The sequence below is a fragment of the Lepisosteus platostomus genome, chromosome 17, assembly GCF_059453375.1.
Source record: "Lepisosteus platostomus isolate fLepPlt1 chromosome 17, fLepPlt1.hap1, whole genome shotgun sequence".
Taxonomy (NCBI): domain Eukaryota; kingdom Metazoa; phylum Chordata; class Actinopteri; order Semionotiformes; family Lepisosteidae; genus Lepisosteus; species Lepisosteus platostomus.
In genome coordinates, this window is record NC_142627.1 from 12,337,498 (window position 1) to 12,353,462 (window position 15,965).

A 15,965-nucleotide genomic window follows, 5' to 3' on the forward strand; every position below is an offset into this window, starting at 1 on the left:
CAGTTCCTTAACTCTAATGTTATATAGCATAATGAACTACAAGTCAATTTTCTCTTAAGTTTTGCACTACAATTTTCTACATTATAAAATATAATGTGTACTAATTTTTGTGGCTTTTTGTACCATTCCGTATTATAAATACAGTATGTAATGGTATAATGCATATTGTATGCATTATAATGGTATAATGCAGTATGAGGTGATTTGCAGTAATCTGGTTAAATGTTAAAAAGTACAACAATAAACTTTCTTACTTATTTGTGATTGACAGTCACAAATACTCTGCCTTGATAGCAGAAAAGCTGCAATTAATTATCCTTTCAAGGAGGCAAGGTTGATGGGGATTCTTTAGTGAGATCTAGCAGTTGGACACCTGGAAAGCGGTAGCAGGATTAAGAACAGTCAGCATGGGTTCAGGAAGGGGAGGTCATGCTTAACTAACATAAAGGCATTTTGCTTCAATATTAGTGTCATGGCGCAAAAGCAGAAGAAACACTTTGATATTCTGAATGATTTTTTTAAAGAATACTATATAGGAAGTGTTCCAGGTGCACAATCAAGGAGACAGAAGAAAAGGTGACATGCCCGATTAAGATTTGGCTTAAGACCAGGAAACAGGAGGAGTTATAATAAGTGTGAATACATTTTGGATTTAGAGGATCATCTGTGGAAGAAATCGCAATCAATTTTTAACTTTGATGTAGTAGAAAAAGCCACCACTTATATCCAACAGATGAAAAAGTCTAGAAAGAATTCTTTCATAGCCAGGGATGTGTTTTGGTACATGCAGTTACATATAGGTCATTCTAAGACATTCAGGTATATTGTGTGGTTAAACTTAAACAGAACTAAGACTGAAATTTGTTGTATGAAGCAATTGCTCAGAATTTGATTAAAACAATTATAGTTAGAGGTGGACAGAGAAAAGGAAAATGTTTATAAACATCCATTCCATCTACATACAGTAAGTAAAACATTTTGTTTTATAGTTCAAGCTACTATACTATGATGTACTTGTACAGCATTACAGTACTATACAAGTGCACCTATAAGAAAGAAAATATCGTTGATAAGCACCATAAACTCTGATCTTAGGATGTAAATTGAATTAGGCAATGTTTCAAATTGAGCATGCACATTTTTCACACAACGCTGTTAAACGTCAATTTGAAAACTTTTCTGTTCTCCAAATTTTCAAAATGACTCCAGAAATCAACCGTCAAATTTGATGCAGTACCTTCATAGGGCTCCCATCATTTCAGGGATAATTTTCAGTGACTCACAGTGCCTAATAATGCAATCTTTCACCCAGGAATGCAATCTCTGGTGACATTTTTGTTATTAAGATTCATCCCTTCTAGATAATAAGCTGACAGTTTAATATCACAGGGATTTCTGTGTTTTTTTTTATTTTTTTGTAGAAGTTTTTTTGAGCGAATGTCAGGGATGGTTGATGAAAGAGGAAGACTTGTAACCTTCAGGGGTGAATTACAGTCCATCGTTTTTGTAACAGATTTTCTAAATGACATTTAATGGTAATGAAAACAGATTCCTCATGCAAAGATTACGCACAGGTGGTGTTTAAACAGATGGATGTTGTCTATAGAGGGAGTATCTTCTCCCAGCTAGGAAATCATGCTTAGGTATTATTAGGAGGATAATAGCACTGCAGTTGTTTGGTGATAATCTGTATTTAAATTTGCTAAAGTTAAAAGCTTCTTTTATGAGCTCCAAGTGACCATGTTAAATACTTTAGTAAGGGACAGGACATATTGACATAGCCTGATGTGTATAGAAACCATACATCTTAAGAATATTAGTATTATCCCAGACAAAACCAGATGGTTGGCAGACAAAACCAGATGGGCATTAATCCATTAAAGCATCCATCAACAAAGTGTCCCTTAGACTTGGTTTTAAGACCAAATTGTATTTGATTCAAGTTAAAAAAAATCCCCAAGACTTACAGCCTTGTAGCCTGATCCCTTCAGGTCTAAACGGGCCTCAAACTGGCCAGGAATCGGTTTGGGGCCCTCAGAGGGAAGGACTTCTGCTGTTAGCCAGTGAGCCAGTAGGTGGCTCTGCTCCCTCTGGACCACAGGTTCTCAGTATGGTGACAAGGGACACTGTGTCACATGAGATACTGTACCATCCTTTGTCATGAGACATCATTAAAGTAAGGTTCTGACTATCTGGTCATTTAAGATCCCATGACACTGTTCTTAACAATTAATGTGTTAACCTGGGTGTCATACTGTAGCTCAACTTCACTTCACATCAGGGTAGTTAGGGATTAGACAAATGGTAAACTTTATCATTCTGTGATGTTAATAGTACTGATAATACCTTTAATTTGCCAAACCATTTTAAAACAGAAAATCCAGAGGAGCTAGAATACCTGAAGTCTCACAGAAAATAAATCATGTTTTGTGGCTGTTTTAATCTCTACATCTAAAAGTTATGGTTTGTTAAAATGTCCAGAAAGCAGTTATTGAGCCTTTTGACAGTTTATCTTGGGTAAGGACTAAGAATGTCCTTTGACGTCTCCTTAAGATGTCTTTTAGTTAGTAGTAATGGAATGATTCTTATAATCACTCTACAGCAAATTAAATACAGTAGGTCACATGGAAATAAAAAAGTTTATGCTCTCAGTGAAGTGAGTGGAATGAACATGCTGTGTAGAGTGATATAATGTACTGTACATTGACAGAAGTTACAGCTAAGGGAGTTGAACTGTGTCCTTGAACTCATCACAGAGTTATTGCCTTTGGAATATTGAAAGCTACATAAACAGAAAAGGAAACTTGATTTGCAATTTAAAGTAGAGTTACAAACCTGTAATTTCTGATCGCCCATACTGTAGCTGCTATCTATAGCTTATAACAATTATTATTCTTCTTAAAAGAAAAGCACCTTCTTTTAACATTTATTATTGATGCATTCTGAAAATTGCACTGTTACTTTCACATGCTGTATTGCTTTGAATTTGTAATACGAAATCGACAAGATAGTAAAAACTATTGACTATGACGGAAATGGATTTTCCACATTATTTGTTATTGGTGAATCTATTCTTATAATTCTAACAAAAGGTAAAATATGTGGCTTTTATTTTCTAAATCATATAATTATAGTATTTCATACTCGGAAATGAAGATGAGTTTTTCATACACGGAAGCATTGGTTTGTGAAAGTCCAAGTTGTCACAGTGCATAACAAACACAGCTGCATGTGAATGGAAACCTGAGAACTTGAAGCATCAAACACCCAGTGTAAGAAAATTAAACTCAAATAAGGAATTCTACACACTGGATTAGTGAGCACAAAGTTGAATGGCAGTTCCACGACAGAACAAAGGTGAAATAGTTCAGCCTGTTATATACAGTACAGGAGTGGGATAGAATGGGTGCATTATTACCATGAACATTTAAAAAATGTTTGGCATCATAATGCTTTTTGAGTGTTAATGTGTGTGAGGCTTAGTACATTTGTGCTGACTAACTACAAGCAACACTTAAAAGTACCAGAGGTGGGGATTTAATTTTCTGCTTGTCTGAATATGAATATGAATATGAATATGACTTATACTGCATTTTTTTTTCCCTCCGTGTCACTTCTGTGATGGGAGTTTTGGACGTAGTTGTTTCAAATGTCTGTGCAAGGCAGTGCCAGCACAACTGATCTTAGAGCAGGTATACCACCCACATTGTAAGGTTATTAAAATGTTCTTTCAGATAAGAAATAAAATTGAAAAAGTGTCTGAACATCAATTACTGTGCAGAGTAAAGTAATTTATTGGTATTACGCCAAAAAATCTACAAATTAAAGACGCTTGCTTAGAATGTATAAAATGTTGTGTTTTTTTTTCAAAAAGGCGCCATAAGACAACAAAAAATACATTCTCTTTGTTGTAAATTCATTTCTAGGTAATTACATACCAATTTTTTAGTCACTGCTTAACAATGGTGGCATTTTCAAATGTACTGCTAATTGATGCCTCCTTTTGAACATGGCACTATAAATAAAAAGGTGTAACAAAAGACAGATTATAAAAGGAAAGCATATTCCTTCTCACTATAGTGTGCTGAAATAGAAAGAAGGGCATAAACTCATTAGTTTTTTGATGATATACAGCTGAAAGAAGACTGTTTACGCACCAGCGACATTAAAAAAGCCTTAATAAATAAAAGGAATAAATAATGTCAAATAGATAGTGACTTCTATCACAGCTAGGCAATCTGCATGTTGGCATTCACAGCAATCTTTGTGCTACAACTACAGCCAGCATTGTGGCAGTTTGCATATTGCCTGACAATCTTCTGTCATATGCATCCAGGGATGTGACTTTCCATGCATGCAAAGGGTTCTGAAAATAATAATGTGTCAGTGATGTTTGGTGTAATCTCTCCCTTGAATCAAGGTGGTACCTCCTCATTGCACATACTGTATACAATGACCGCTGCCATATTCTCTACAACAGGCATCTCATAATTGGAAATTAAGGAGATTGCCAGTTCTGTTTCCATCACTGATTGTGGAGGGAGGCAAATCAGTTTGGGTTATGTGCTTTTTTGTTTTTATCAGAGCTTGTTATTAGAACAAAAAATAGCAGTATTGCTCAGAGGCTTCAGTATTATTACCCAGCAGGAGAAAGCTATTTGGAGTCTTAGTTTAAAGGGATCTAAAACCAGGCTGCTATAACAAATGGCACTTTTGTTTTCTCCTTTGGAGTTAGAGTAAAAGTGAGAATTTCTGCTTAACTGAACCATTAAACACCAAATAAGTGTGTTCTGCTGTTTCCCTTAAAAGTAGTAAATTGGTTTGTCTGAACCAAAATTGTCTTTGCACTGTTGTTCTTGGTAATATGTGAAGTGGAACTGAAGTATTGCATTCCTTGGCTAAAGAAAGACTGTGCACACTGTAATAATGAACTGCATCTTTAAAATTTAACAGAAGGCAAAACCTGTTATACAGTAGTCATAAGTAAATGGACATATCAGAGTTTGCTGGCAATGTATTTTACCTGACAATGCTGTTTGACTATAACAGACATTTAAAATGCTGTGTTTTTAATTCATTTTTAATTCTGCATTCAGCAGAAAGTTCTACAATTTATCCCTCTCAAAGCACAAAAGATTCATAACCACACTCAGAAGCACCATATATCCATTCAAATTTACTGTACATAAATGGGAACACAGAGAGGGATCCAGGCAAAATGGATTACATTAAGACCACAAAATCTCAGTTTGTTGCAGAACTTTGACTGGGCCTCCATTTTACATCCTAAACATATCTCCACTTAATTTCCACAATGTGTCCGTCTTTCATGTTTGATCTTGAAATAATCCTTTGGATTTTTGATTGGTTTAAAAACTTAAATATTACCCCCTCACAATCTGGTGTGCTGATGTTTAAAGGCTATTGGTTTTTACTCAAATCCTGCATGTGACATAGTGAATGTTAATCATAGTTGGGAGGGTCTCAAGACCAAAGAGTGGCTCGTACCAATAGTCAAATAGGATTGAACCCATTGAAGGATTTCAATCCTCAGAGCTATTGTTTATCTTTACCTTGTTTAAATTGGAAAGTGGAGTGCAGTAAAGAGGAATCTGACAGGGGATCTCAATCCACAAAATTTTATCAGAAATAGGAATGAATCAAACATATCTTTGTATTTTTGTGTAAAAAACAACTGTATCACCAAGAAACATACAGTTACAGTAGACACGTACACAAGAAAAGTGGAAACACTGCATTCTCCTCTTATTGTGGTGACTTCATCACAGATCTTCATCTAGTATTAGATATCCAAATACTGAGAGAAATCATATTTACACCTCTTGACAGTATGAGAATTTTATCCTCTGAAACAGGCATTCCCACTGATGACCTTAATTTCCCACAGTTTGCCTTATTGTCTCTTACTCTGAAGCATACAGTTCCTTGTTTAAAAAAGTAAATACTAAATGACAGAATGCAGTATGAGAAACTTTGCCCTGTATTTTAATCCTGTGTCTATAAAAGTGAATGGCTTCAAATGGTATCATTCATTTGCTGTAAAAATATACAATTATGCATTATTTAGTAAAAGATATGTCTTCATTTTATACCATGGCAGTTTTGTTTCAGTGGTGAGGGAGTAAGAACAGGAAACCAGATACCTTTCTTATCAGAGATTATAGAGCCAAAAATACCATTAAGGAATGTTTTTAAAAATTTATTGGCTGTATGTTACTAGGTGTTTTATGTGGTGTTGAATTTTTATGTACAGCCTAAAGAGCCATTTAACTGGTCAAGATTTGTTTATTCCCGGAGAACACCTGCAGTGGTCTGGCAACTTGACAAGAAGGAAGCAGCAGTCCTGCTCTATGCAATCTATATACTGTAGGGAGTGGGATAAAAGAACAGTAATATACAGCACATATTTAGAAGGCTAAGAAGCAAATGTTTCTGTGTTTTGTTTTCCAACTTTCATTTGAAGTGAGAGGCTGAATTTGTTTACATCCTTTTTAGTAAAGCCTAGGGATGAAGATTATTTTTATCTGGAGGCTTGGTGTGGAAGTAAAGAGAAAAAAAAACATCTATAAATACTGATATGAGGATGGGACCACAAACAGTTCAGAGGATTCCTGTGAGTCTTTCTTGCCAGAGATTGAAGACAGCCTGTAATTAATTTTGCATGGTTTCTTTCTCTTTATTTGCATTTTTGTTGTTTTGAAGTAGACTCTTTAGGAAGGAATTGAATTTCTAGGCATGAACGACTTTGATGCGTTAAGTACTATCCATCTCCTGATGTAAATTTCCGTGTGGGGTATTGAAATTTAATTGATTTTCTGGGGTGGGGTGGAGGTGGGGGGGTTGGAGCTGTAGTTGTTATGGTTGTTGCTGGGCAACAGGCTAGAGAGCTAAGAATGGAATGCTCCCAAAATGCAGCTGGTAATGGCCCCAAAGACATTGCTCTTCCTTCTTCCCATAACCTGCTCCTTAACTCCACATCCCTTTTGGAACTCTTCGGCTACACAAGCAGCACATTACCTCAGCCTGATGTGTTGTAGGCCAGAAGAGAAAACAAGGGTGTATGGACATAGAGAATACTAGAGGTCCACTTTTGCAGAAAATCTCACTAACAAACCTGTAGTACGAGCCCAGAACCCTGCTTTGGAAGTATACAGTCCTGCTCTGAGGGTTTCCAAGAAAGCTTATTTAATCCCAGGGAGTTTTGTTCCAACATTATGGAACCCACGCATATTTAAACACATACACTACATGCCAGTTAATGAACAGACAGAAAACCTCAAGATCATTGGCACTCTGCGTCAATGGAGAGAGAAATTATAAAATGTATCGCCTTAAAGTTTAAAGTGTTGTTCGATAATAATTTACAGTACCAGTCTGATCATTTCTTTTTAAAAATTATTCCCAGGAACAGGCTCAGCCTCAAATGGAACATCACCAAGCAAACAAGAAACCAACGATATCAATGAAGGTGAGACTTGGGAGGGGAACAACATGCAATATAGACTTACTGTGTAAATTAGACAGATTGGAAAGGTGTTTCTGATACAGAGTTCATTTTGTGGTGTTAGAGTCAAGCAGAAAGCATTGGTGTTGATTTTTATTTCTTTAGCATTAATTTGAAAATTATAGTTCACCCCAAAAGCCAGATACAGATGGGGTCGACTTCTGGGGGTACAGTCTATCAGAACCGTTTTGGTTTCTAACTATACATTTATGTTTTCTTTTCCCCCTGAGAGCACCCAGTCTTCTAAAACCCTTACTTGACACTGTTATTAGCAGTAACCTGCTGGATCAGCTCTTTGATTTCAGTCACAACTTCACTTGCAGTATGGTGTACAATCTTCAAAGCCAGTATAGATTTAGAAGACCTTTTCAGATAAATTTATCACTCCTCCAGGCCAGTTCAAAATATGAGCCTGACACAATTCCATGGACCTGATTTGATTTATTAGAGAACAGAGAAAAGCCTGTCACTGACTTGGAAATGGTGGTTGACTTATGATGGGCATCCATCTAGAATAAAAATAACAAAGCACACAATTAAAAACAATAAAATTGGACTGACGTTTGTTTTAGAAAGCCTTTCTCTGCATATAACACTGCATATTAAAAATACTTTTGGAGATGAATTCTGTTGACAAATGCTTTCATGAAAACCGGACTGTAATGTATGCATTTTTATATGACAATTTGATTTCCTTTCCCAGAAACGAGTGTATCAGTAGTTTAACAGCAGCTATAAAATAACTGATGGTGTGTAATGGATTTGAAGGTGTGTGTCACTTTGTTCTTGACAAATAAATGACTTGTAGGCCTTCTTAAAATTTTAATACCCAAGTGCAAAATAAAACAAATTCAATTTAATCTTTATGTTAGTGTTTCCAGGAAAATCAGAATTTCCTACTGAACTGTTTCATTATGAGAAAGAAAAGGATTGATTTGAATTTTTAATACAGAGCCTTGTTTTCCCAAACCAAACTTAATTGAATGGGGTGCAATTATTTTTACCTATTATCTTATTCTGCCATAGGGTCTGTCATTCTGTTTCTTGTCTGACACAAGGAAGAATTCCATTCTGTTATCGAACTAGGACCCTAATGTATGATCTGTAAACCTACAACACTAGCCAGACAGGAGTGATTTCAGTTATAGGACTGTTACCTACCGAACATTCGAAGCAGTCATCCAGCAGCAATGATTTGCATCCAGAATCAAAGACCTAGAAAAACAAACATTACATAAACCCTACCTTAAACAGTGGGATAAGGGAGAAGCTCTTCCATTGGACCTAGAACTAAAGCCAAGTTCCCTGCTTGTTCAATGGTGCTGTTGAGGATAAAACCACTCAAACATATCTTACACACAGTAATGCTGAATACTTTTTAATGAAGTTTAACTTTGCTGTTAAGAATGTATTGTATATCAAATGGCCTATACCTGCCATTTTATTTCACAATTTGTTTTCTAAAAATCTTTTTATGCACCTCATATTCCGCAAAGCCCCCCAACAGCCACAATGAAGAAGAATGTCCTGTGTTTTTGAGAAATTCCAGAAGGAATTGCTTATTTTTCCATCTTATCATTTTCTGTTTATTCTTATATAGTATGTGTTCCATGGTTGGCTTTTCAGTAAATGTCTTTAAACAAATAACTTATTTGGTGCTTCTTAACCACTGCGCTTCCAGTTGAAACCTCAATACCAATCTGAAAAATCCCACCTAGGGGACTGGATGTGCAGCCCCCCAGTCTTCAGGCACAGCTGCTCCCAGCAACCATAGGATTTTAGCTCCAACAATGTAGAATATAAATTTTACCTGCATGTTAAAGTGTGGCACCCAACAGAATTTTAGAAAGTGTTATTTGAGACCTGTAATTTCCTCTTTTTTCTCTTTGATCTCTTACAGCTGAAATGAACACTCAAGTAGAGGACTCACAAGAATTTGAATTAACTCCAACAGAAAACAGTCAGTCCAAAGGTAAGAAAGAACAAAAGAAAGCAGTCCATCTTTTCGATCAGTTTCGTATGTCAGCTTCAGTATCCTTAGTAGCTGGCTCAGCTGTTAATTTTGAATTCAATCTAGGCTGAAAAAAAGAAACCTTGTCCCCTTTGGGGGGGATTTTGTAACAGGAGCTGTTGTAAAATTTTAAGGTCACAGTAAACATCTTCTCTGGTAGCTGAAAAGCCTTCTTGTATGCTCATTTCACAGTGTACTGTCAAATTATTGGTACTGTTCTCGATATTTGTCATAGTGCATTAGCATGCGTTCATACTTACATTACACAGATAAGTGAATATGAGCATTATTAGACACACAATGATGCATAAAATAACTCCTCCTTGAAGGTACATTGTGGCCATTAGATTATAGGTCTTCTAGGTCTTTTTATATTTAATACAAAATGAAAGCACAATAAAAAAGATCAAGGATCAAGGATCTTCTGCTTTGTTTCATTCACACTTTCAAAAATATTCAGCAGATCACAGTTGTTTCTGCTGGATTCTCAGAGACAGAACTAAGGTGAAAAAAGAGGAATTGTTATGCAACAAAATCATTGTTTTTATTTTTTGAGTCAGTGAATATGTCACACTTTATAAACAGTTTAAGGGACACTTTTAGTAACTATTTTCCAACCTACTGTACATTTTAACAAAGAATTGAACATAGTTATAGTACATAAAAAGTAACATTTTTATGTTACATAAAGAAAATACTGTACATCACATACTGTATCCATGTATTGATTGATATACTGCATAACTTTTTATCAGCATGAAATTATGAACTATTTATTTGGGGTGCTAAGCCTAAACTGAGAATTCAAGTACAGGTTTCAACTTCCACAGAAATTTTCAGATTACAGTCATATAAATCAGAAAGCTTTACCGTTGAACTGCAAGGAAAATTTATAATTCTTTATGGTACTGAGAAGTACTTGCAAATTGGTCCATGAGGTATTGTAATCATAATGCAGTAGTAAAAGTGGTGTATAATGTTCTATTTTGTTGCACAAGTTGTGATGTAGGTCTAATGCACTGCATTGTGGTTGTAACTCAGTAGTTACGTTGGTCTAGTGTAACATGGCCATACTATATACAGTGCCCTCAAAAAGTGTTGGGACAGCAAAGTCAAAACTTTAGCTTTATAGCCAAGTAATTTCTATTTGTGATCTTGAAATTAAAATGAATGATAAGTTCAATATAATATACAATTTATTTTTAGCTTATTCCATGCCTACTGTACATTGGATTAAAAACATACTGATTTCAAGTATCATAAGTACTGTATAAAAGGCAGTATACTCTGATTCCAGAAGCAACGCACTGAGAAGTGGTTAATTCACATTGAGTGACTTAACAGAAAACTATAAACTGCCAGGATTTTATAATACTGTTGCATGTAGTTCATATCAGATACTGTACTATACTGTACAGTACATGGATATAGTAGAAAATTATTGTATATAAAGGTCATTTGAATCCTGCTACTTTTGACATTTTGTACATTTTTACAATCATGCTGACTATGTAAAATTGAGTTTTAAGTTTAGCTTAAACACAGTAACTGAAACACTATCCCCTAAATGTTAATCTCATTCAGATTTCAACTAAAAAGCTGATCATTTGTAATATACAGTATACACATTTCTTTCAGAAAAACTTACCAGATGACTGGAACGATTTCTCTCTGTTACTCTGTGAAATACTGCTAAGGAATGGGTTAAATGTCCAGCAATAAAAATATCCGCGCTAAGGTAACTGCAATTCTCTGTGCCTGCCAATCTAAACCAATCTTTCTTGTTTCTTTTCACACAGATTATGTGGGCAAATTGAAGGACCCATGAAGAGGCTAAGAAGGCAGTTTGAATGCATTTTGAGAGACGTCAGATTGTGTGAAGGCACACATTTCACCAATATGTACACACTGGGAGGATTCTTATAGGCTAGGAAGATAGAGTATGAATTCATTAACGTTTATGTATCATGATTTTTAAAATCGCTTTCCTTCATATATAAATATATCTATAAAAAAACATATCAGAGGTTTTGTGGGTGAATGATGTTCAGAATGAAATCATATGCTTAGCACTGATTGCAGTTGCCACAAGCTATAAAAAAGAATATCCTTTGGCTAGATGATGACGTTTTGTGTCAATGGTGCATCTGAGAGTAGATAATAAGCCGTCCTGTTGCTTATACTGTATTGTTCTGGAGCTATGTATGCCAGTGACTGCCAATCGTCCATACTCAGAGCACATCTACGTTAAATTTTCAGTTCATCTACAACATTAAAGCTTGCAGCAAGAACAAGAAATGCAAATGAAAATACTCTGAGCTGAGGTAAAAGACACACTTAACACATTCTAGGAATTCACCATGCCTTTGAAAAACAAAGACGGAAACCTTACTACTTCTTGTAGTTGTTAACTTATTCTCTGGAAGTCTGAGTTATATACAGACGTTCAAGAACAAGTGGCTAAGGTAGGAGCAGAAACAAAATAATTGTGGGTTTGTCACTTCTTTTAACAACCATCATTCTAAGATATGGTGCATTGTTGCATACGCTTACACCTAAAACAGATTGTGTAAGCCTGTCTCAGATGACAAAGTATTTCAAAATAGCTTTCATTCTAAAATGTTTTAAAGTGCATTGATTCATTATACCTACATTGCAGCAACATGTATAGCTTTTTGAAAAAGAATTGTTCATTATTTTGGGGAGCTGATGCTGTTTAGATTTGTATGTTTCTTAAAGCAAAATTGTTCTTTATATGCATATTTCTGCTGCATGCTTGCTTTGCTTTTGACTTTGGTTACAAAAATAGGTTTCATTATACCTTTTCTGAGTTGAATGGGTTGTTCCTTATTCTTGGATTTGCCTTATTTGATAGGTTACAACACAGTCACAGAAAATAATTAAATCAAATACATAGAAAAAACAATTTAAATCCAATGTTTGTAGTGCATTGCTTGCAAATGAGTTGTAACTATTAGTACCTAATGTGATGGCTGATGCCTTTTTTAAGTTGTGACAATTTTCTGGTTTGTTAGTTTTCTCTTTTTCCTGGTTTTTCTTCTTTTTATCTCTACCATACTTATGATTTTATTAAAACAACTGATGCCTTCATACTATGATGTTTGTTAACAAAATGACAAAAAAATAAAAGTGAACGTTGATTCCATGCCTGAATACTTGTTATTCTGTAAAATGTTCGTTATTAAATGCCGTGAAAACTAATGTCCTACATTTCCTAAGTCTTTTTATTTCTGAAGTGTTTTTATTCCTTAACTTTCAGTTGTTATATCGTATGCAAGTTAGGATATCTTATATCGTGCTGTTAAGCCCTAATTTGAAGCAAATATTTGGAAGGTGTTTTTAATATACACAAAGAAATACTTAGTGTCCCAAAGAAGTGGAACATGTCACCTTCTTTAACACATCTTGGGTATCACCTTTCCTACCTTTTTTGCATCACCAGAGAAATCCTTTAGTTTTACCCTGCAAGAAGCTACATTCCAAAAATATTTTCAATCAAGGATGTTTTCGTGGTAAAGGAGGATAAAAATAAACAGAACCTTTGTTTCACTTTCCTTATGCTTTTCTCCATTGACATGCCATGGCCTTTTCCATCCATTTTCCAACAGCGGGCTCTCAGGCCACTTTGTGCAGTGTCTGAAGAATCTAGCAGCAGCCTGCAAGCCAATAAAGGAATTGTCAATCTGTCTTTCTGAATTGATGACTTTAGCTAAAGGGGTTATTTGCAGAGCAGTGTAGATAGTATGGTGCATTCAGTCATTCGGTTAAAAAGAAAAGCGGTACACTTACTTAGCACATTTAGAAAATCAGACCTCAGGTCCACTTTGCTCCAAACTATGCCTTTCCTAGTAGTTTTCAATTGGCAATTTATCCAAAGTGTGCTACCGTTAGTAATTCAAAATGGTATAGACATCAGAACTGCAAATATATAATAGTAAGTGCTGCAAACTGAAATAGCACTCCCAACACAGACAAAGCAGACGTTTCAAAAGTAATCTAATACATCTGAAATCATGTTTAAATATTTTTTTAAAGCCGCAGACTCTATCTCTACTGACCCGATGGTGACACATTTATCATCTCAAGTAACTTGTGTTATCTGACACAAGGACTCAAATTGAATCAGAACCAAGAGCATCTTTCTCCTTCTAAACTATAACGGCAAGTGATAAAAATAATATGAAGGAGCTGAACCAGAACTGAACCAATTAAAAAAAGTTACTGGTTTATGGTTCGGTTGCTTCGGTTTGTTCTGCTCTCGCCTAAAAAAAAAAAAAAAAAAAAAAACCTGCACAAACTTTTTTCAGTGCGATTGCCATCTGTTCCACTAGGGTGATGTGATGACTTTGCAGCACTTAACCCTGCATCTTTTAAAATGAATAATGTATTCCCCAGCAGCATTTTCTTAAAGAGAGAAATCCATTCTGTACATGAAACTTGCTGTGTAGGTTTGTGCCCTTTGTTACAGCAACATTTTGAACTTTTAAACAATTTAAGAAAAGATGATACCACTTAAATCAGGAATTTTCTTTACCCCTCGTTAAGACCAAATTAAGAATTACCACTTGAATAGGACTCAGGAGACCTCCAAAAAACTCCAAAAGACTTTTACCCTGCAATGGACTGATATCCCATCCAAGATGTAGTCCTATGTTTCCAAGAAAAGCTCCTGGTTTGCATTACCAGAATTGAGCAACTTTCTTATATCAGATGGATGATTAATAATAATGTCATTCTTAACACATTCCCAAAATAGATGTCTTGGAAAAGTATAAATGTAATATACCATAATTAATTAAAGAAACAGGGTTGCATCCACAATCAATTGTTCTGTAATGTATGGCTACACCTCACATGTGCAGTAAGCTAATAAAAAGCCTTGCCAAAAAAACAAGCAAAGTAATCGTTCAATGAGGCCCAGCAGCAGTTGTATCATATAATGATTAATTATTTCTTCCAAATAGTGAATATTTGGCTTATAGCTTTAATTCTGAACACTGTGCATTACTGAAAACTGAATGAAGTAATATAGTTAAATTTACTGAAAGGAAATTTAATAAGTATGAAGATAAAACTTTAATACTGTATACTGGCAGTTCACCAAATTGAGGGTATGAAGGTGGTTCCAGTTGAGTGAAATTAATATAGTATCTCGCTGGAAGACCACAGTAAGTATAAATCATGTCTCCAGGCTCCTTGATCGCTGCTGGGGAAGTGTAACAGGGTGGTTTTATTTTTTTTATACAGCATCATTTTAGTTTTACAGTATTTGCATTATAGAACATTAATAGTTATGGTTTGATTTAATAGAATTTAAAGTTCCAAATAGAATACCTATAAAGATTTAAATATGGGAATAAATAATCCCCAAAATCTGTAATAGTATGCTCCAAGACTTCTCTTTTTCAAACAAGAATATAAGGGTATGTGGTATACTGTATATGCTTAATAAATCATCTTAAAATTCCCTTTGGGATCAATAAAGTCTTATCTATCTAATAAAAGTACTCTTTATTTTAAAGATTCAAACATGGATTGTGGCTTTGTTTTAGAAATTCGTTTACATGCTCTTCTCCATGCAGAAGTAGTCACAAACATTTATAGTGTACATATCTGTACCTGGAAATTAAAAAAAAGTTTTGTAGTGAATCTAGCTTTTTTTCTGCTTGTGTATAACCATGATGTCACTAGCTTTTTTTTATTGTGTTGTGCTCGAGATTCAAAGCCTACAGTGGCAACAGCTCTAGAATCAAAACTTTTTGGAATCTCAAAGAGTAGGTTTACACTGGTGGTTCAAAACCGGCAATAAGACAAAGATTAACTCTCTTATGTGAGGTTTGACATCAAGCTAGTTTGAAGCTGGATCCTATAGCCAATTAGTCTGCATACAAAGTGAAAGAATGGAATAAATGAAAGGAGGAATGATCCAATTAAGTTACAATGAAGAGAAGTTCATTCACTTTAGCTCTGTATCCATACCCCCTGCCTCCTAGACTGCTGGGCGTATAGTATTATTGGGTTAAAGGGATCAAGGAGCAGGAGGACTCAAAGGTACAAGCTACAAGGATGAGAGAATGTCACTCACAGATACAAATGAACACTAAGTAGAAAGTGCTAGGAGGGTAGCCATTAGAGAAATACTAATGTGAACTTCTGTCAAAAAGTAAGAAATAAAAGGATTTGATAAATAAACTGTTCAGAAAACATGATGTTATGTGGACTATTTGTGTGTAAAAACAAATCAAGCAGAATTACTAATTTTGTTAATTTCACATCTGAACATCCACTTCTGTTGCATTTGTTAAAATTTAAAATGCAAGAGTGTATTTTATAAATGACAGGGCACTCTTCAGCTTACATTATCTAAAGAAATGCTATAAGCATTTACTATGGAAAAACATTATGTAG

At 35.0% G+C, this 15,965-nt stretch overlaps 1 protein-coding gene across 2 annotated transcripts in view; it reads left to right on the plus strand.

The window, feature by feature from the left end:
* The window catches only part of macrod2 (mono-ADP ribosylhydrolase 2), a 597,178-nt gene extending 584,420 nt beyond the window's left edge, over positions 1-12,758 (plus strand). For both annotated transcript variants that reach the window (XM_088609520.1, XM_088609521.1), the window contains exons 18-20: positions 7,427-7,489; positions 9,426-9,497; positions 11,336-12,758. In XM_088609520.1, coding sequence (XP_088465646.1) covers positions 7,427-7,489; positions 9,426-9,497; positions 11,336-11,364 — 164 coding nt within the window. In that variant the 3' untranslated portion in view covers positions 11,365-12,758. The remainder of the gene's footprint in view (positions 1-7,426; positions 7,490-9,425; positions 9,498-11,335) is intronic.
* The last annotated feature ends 3,207 nt before the right edge of the window (positions 12,759-15,965 follow it).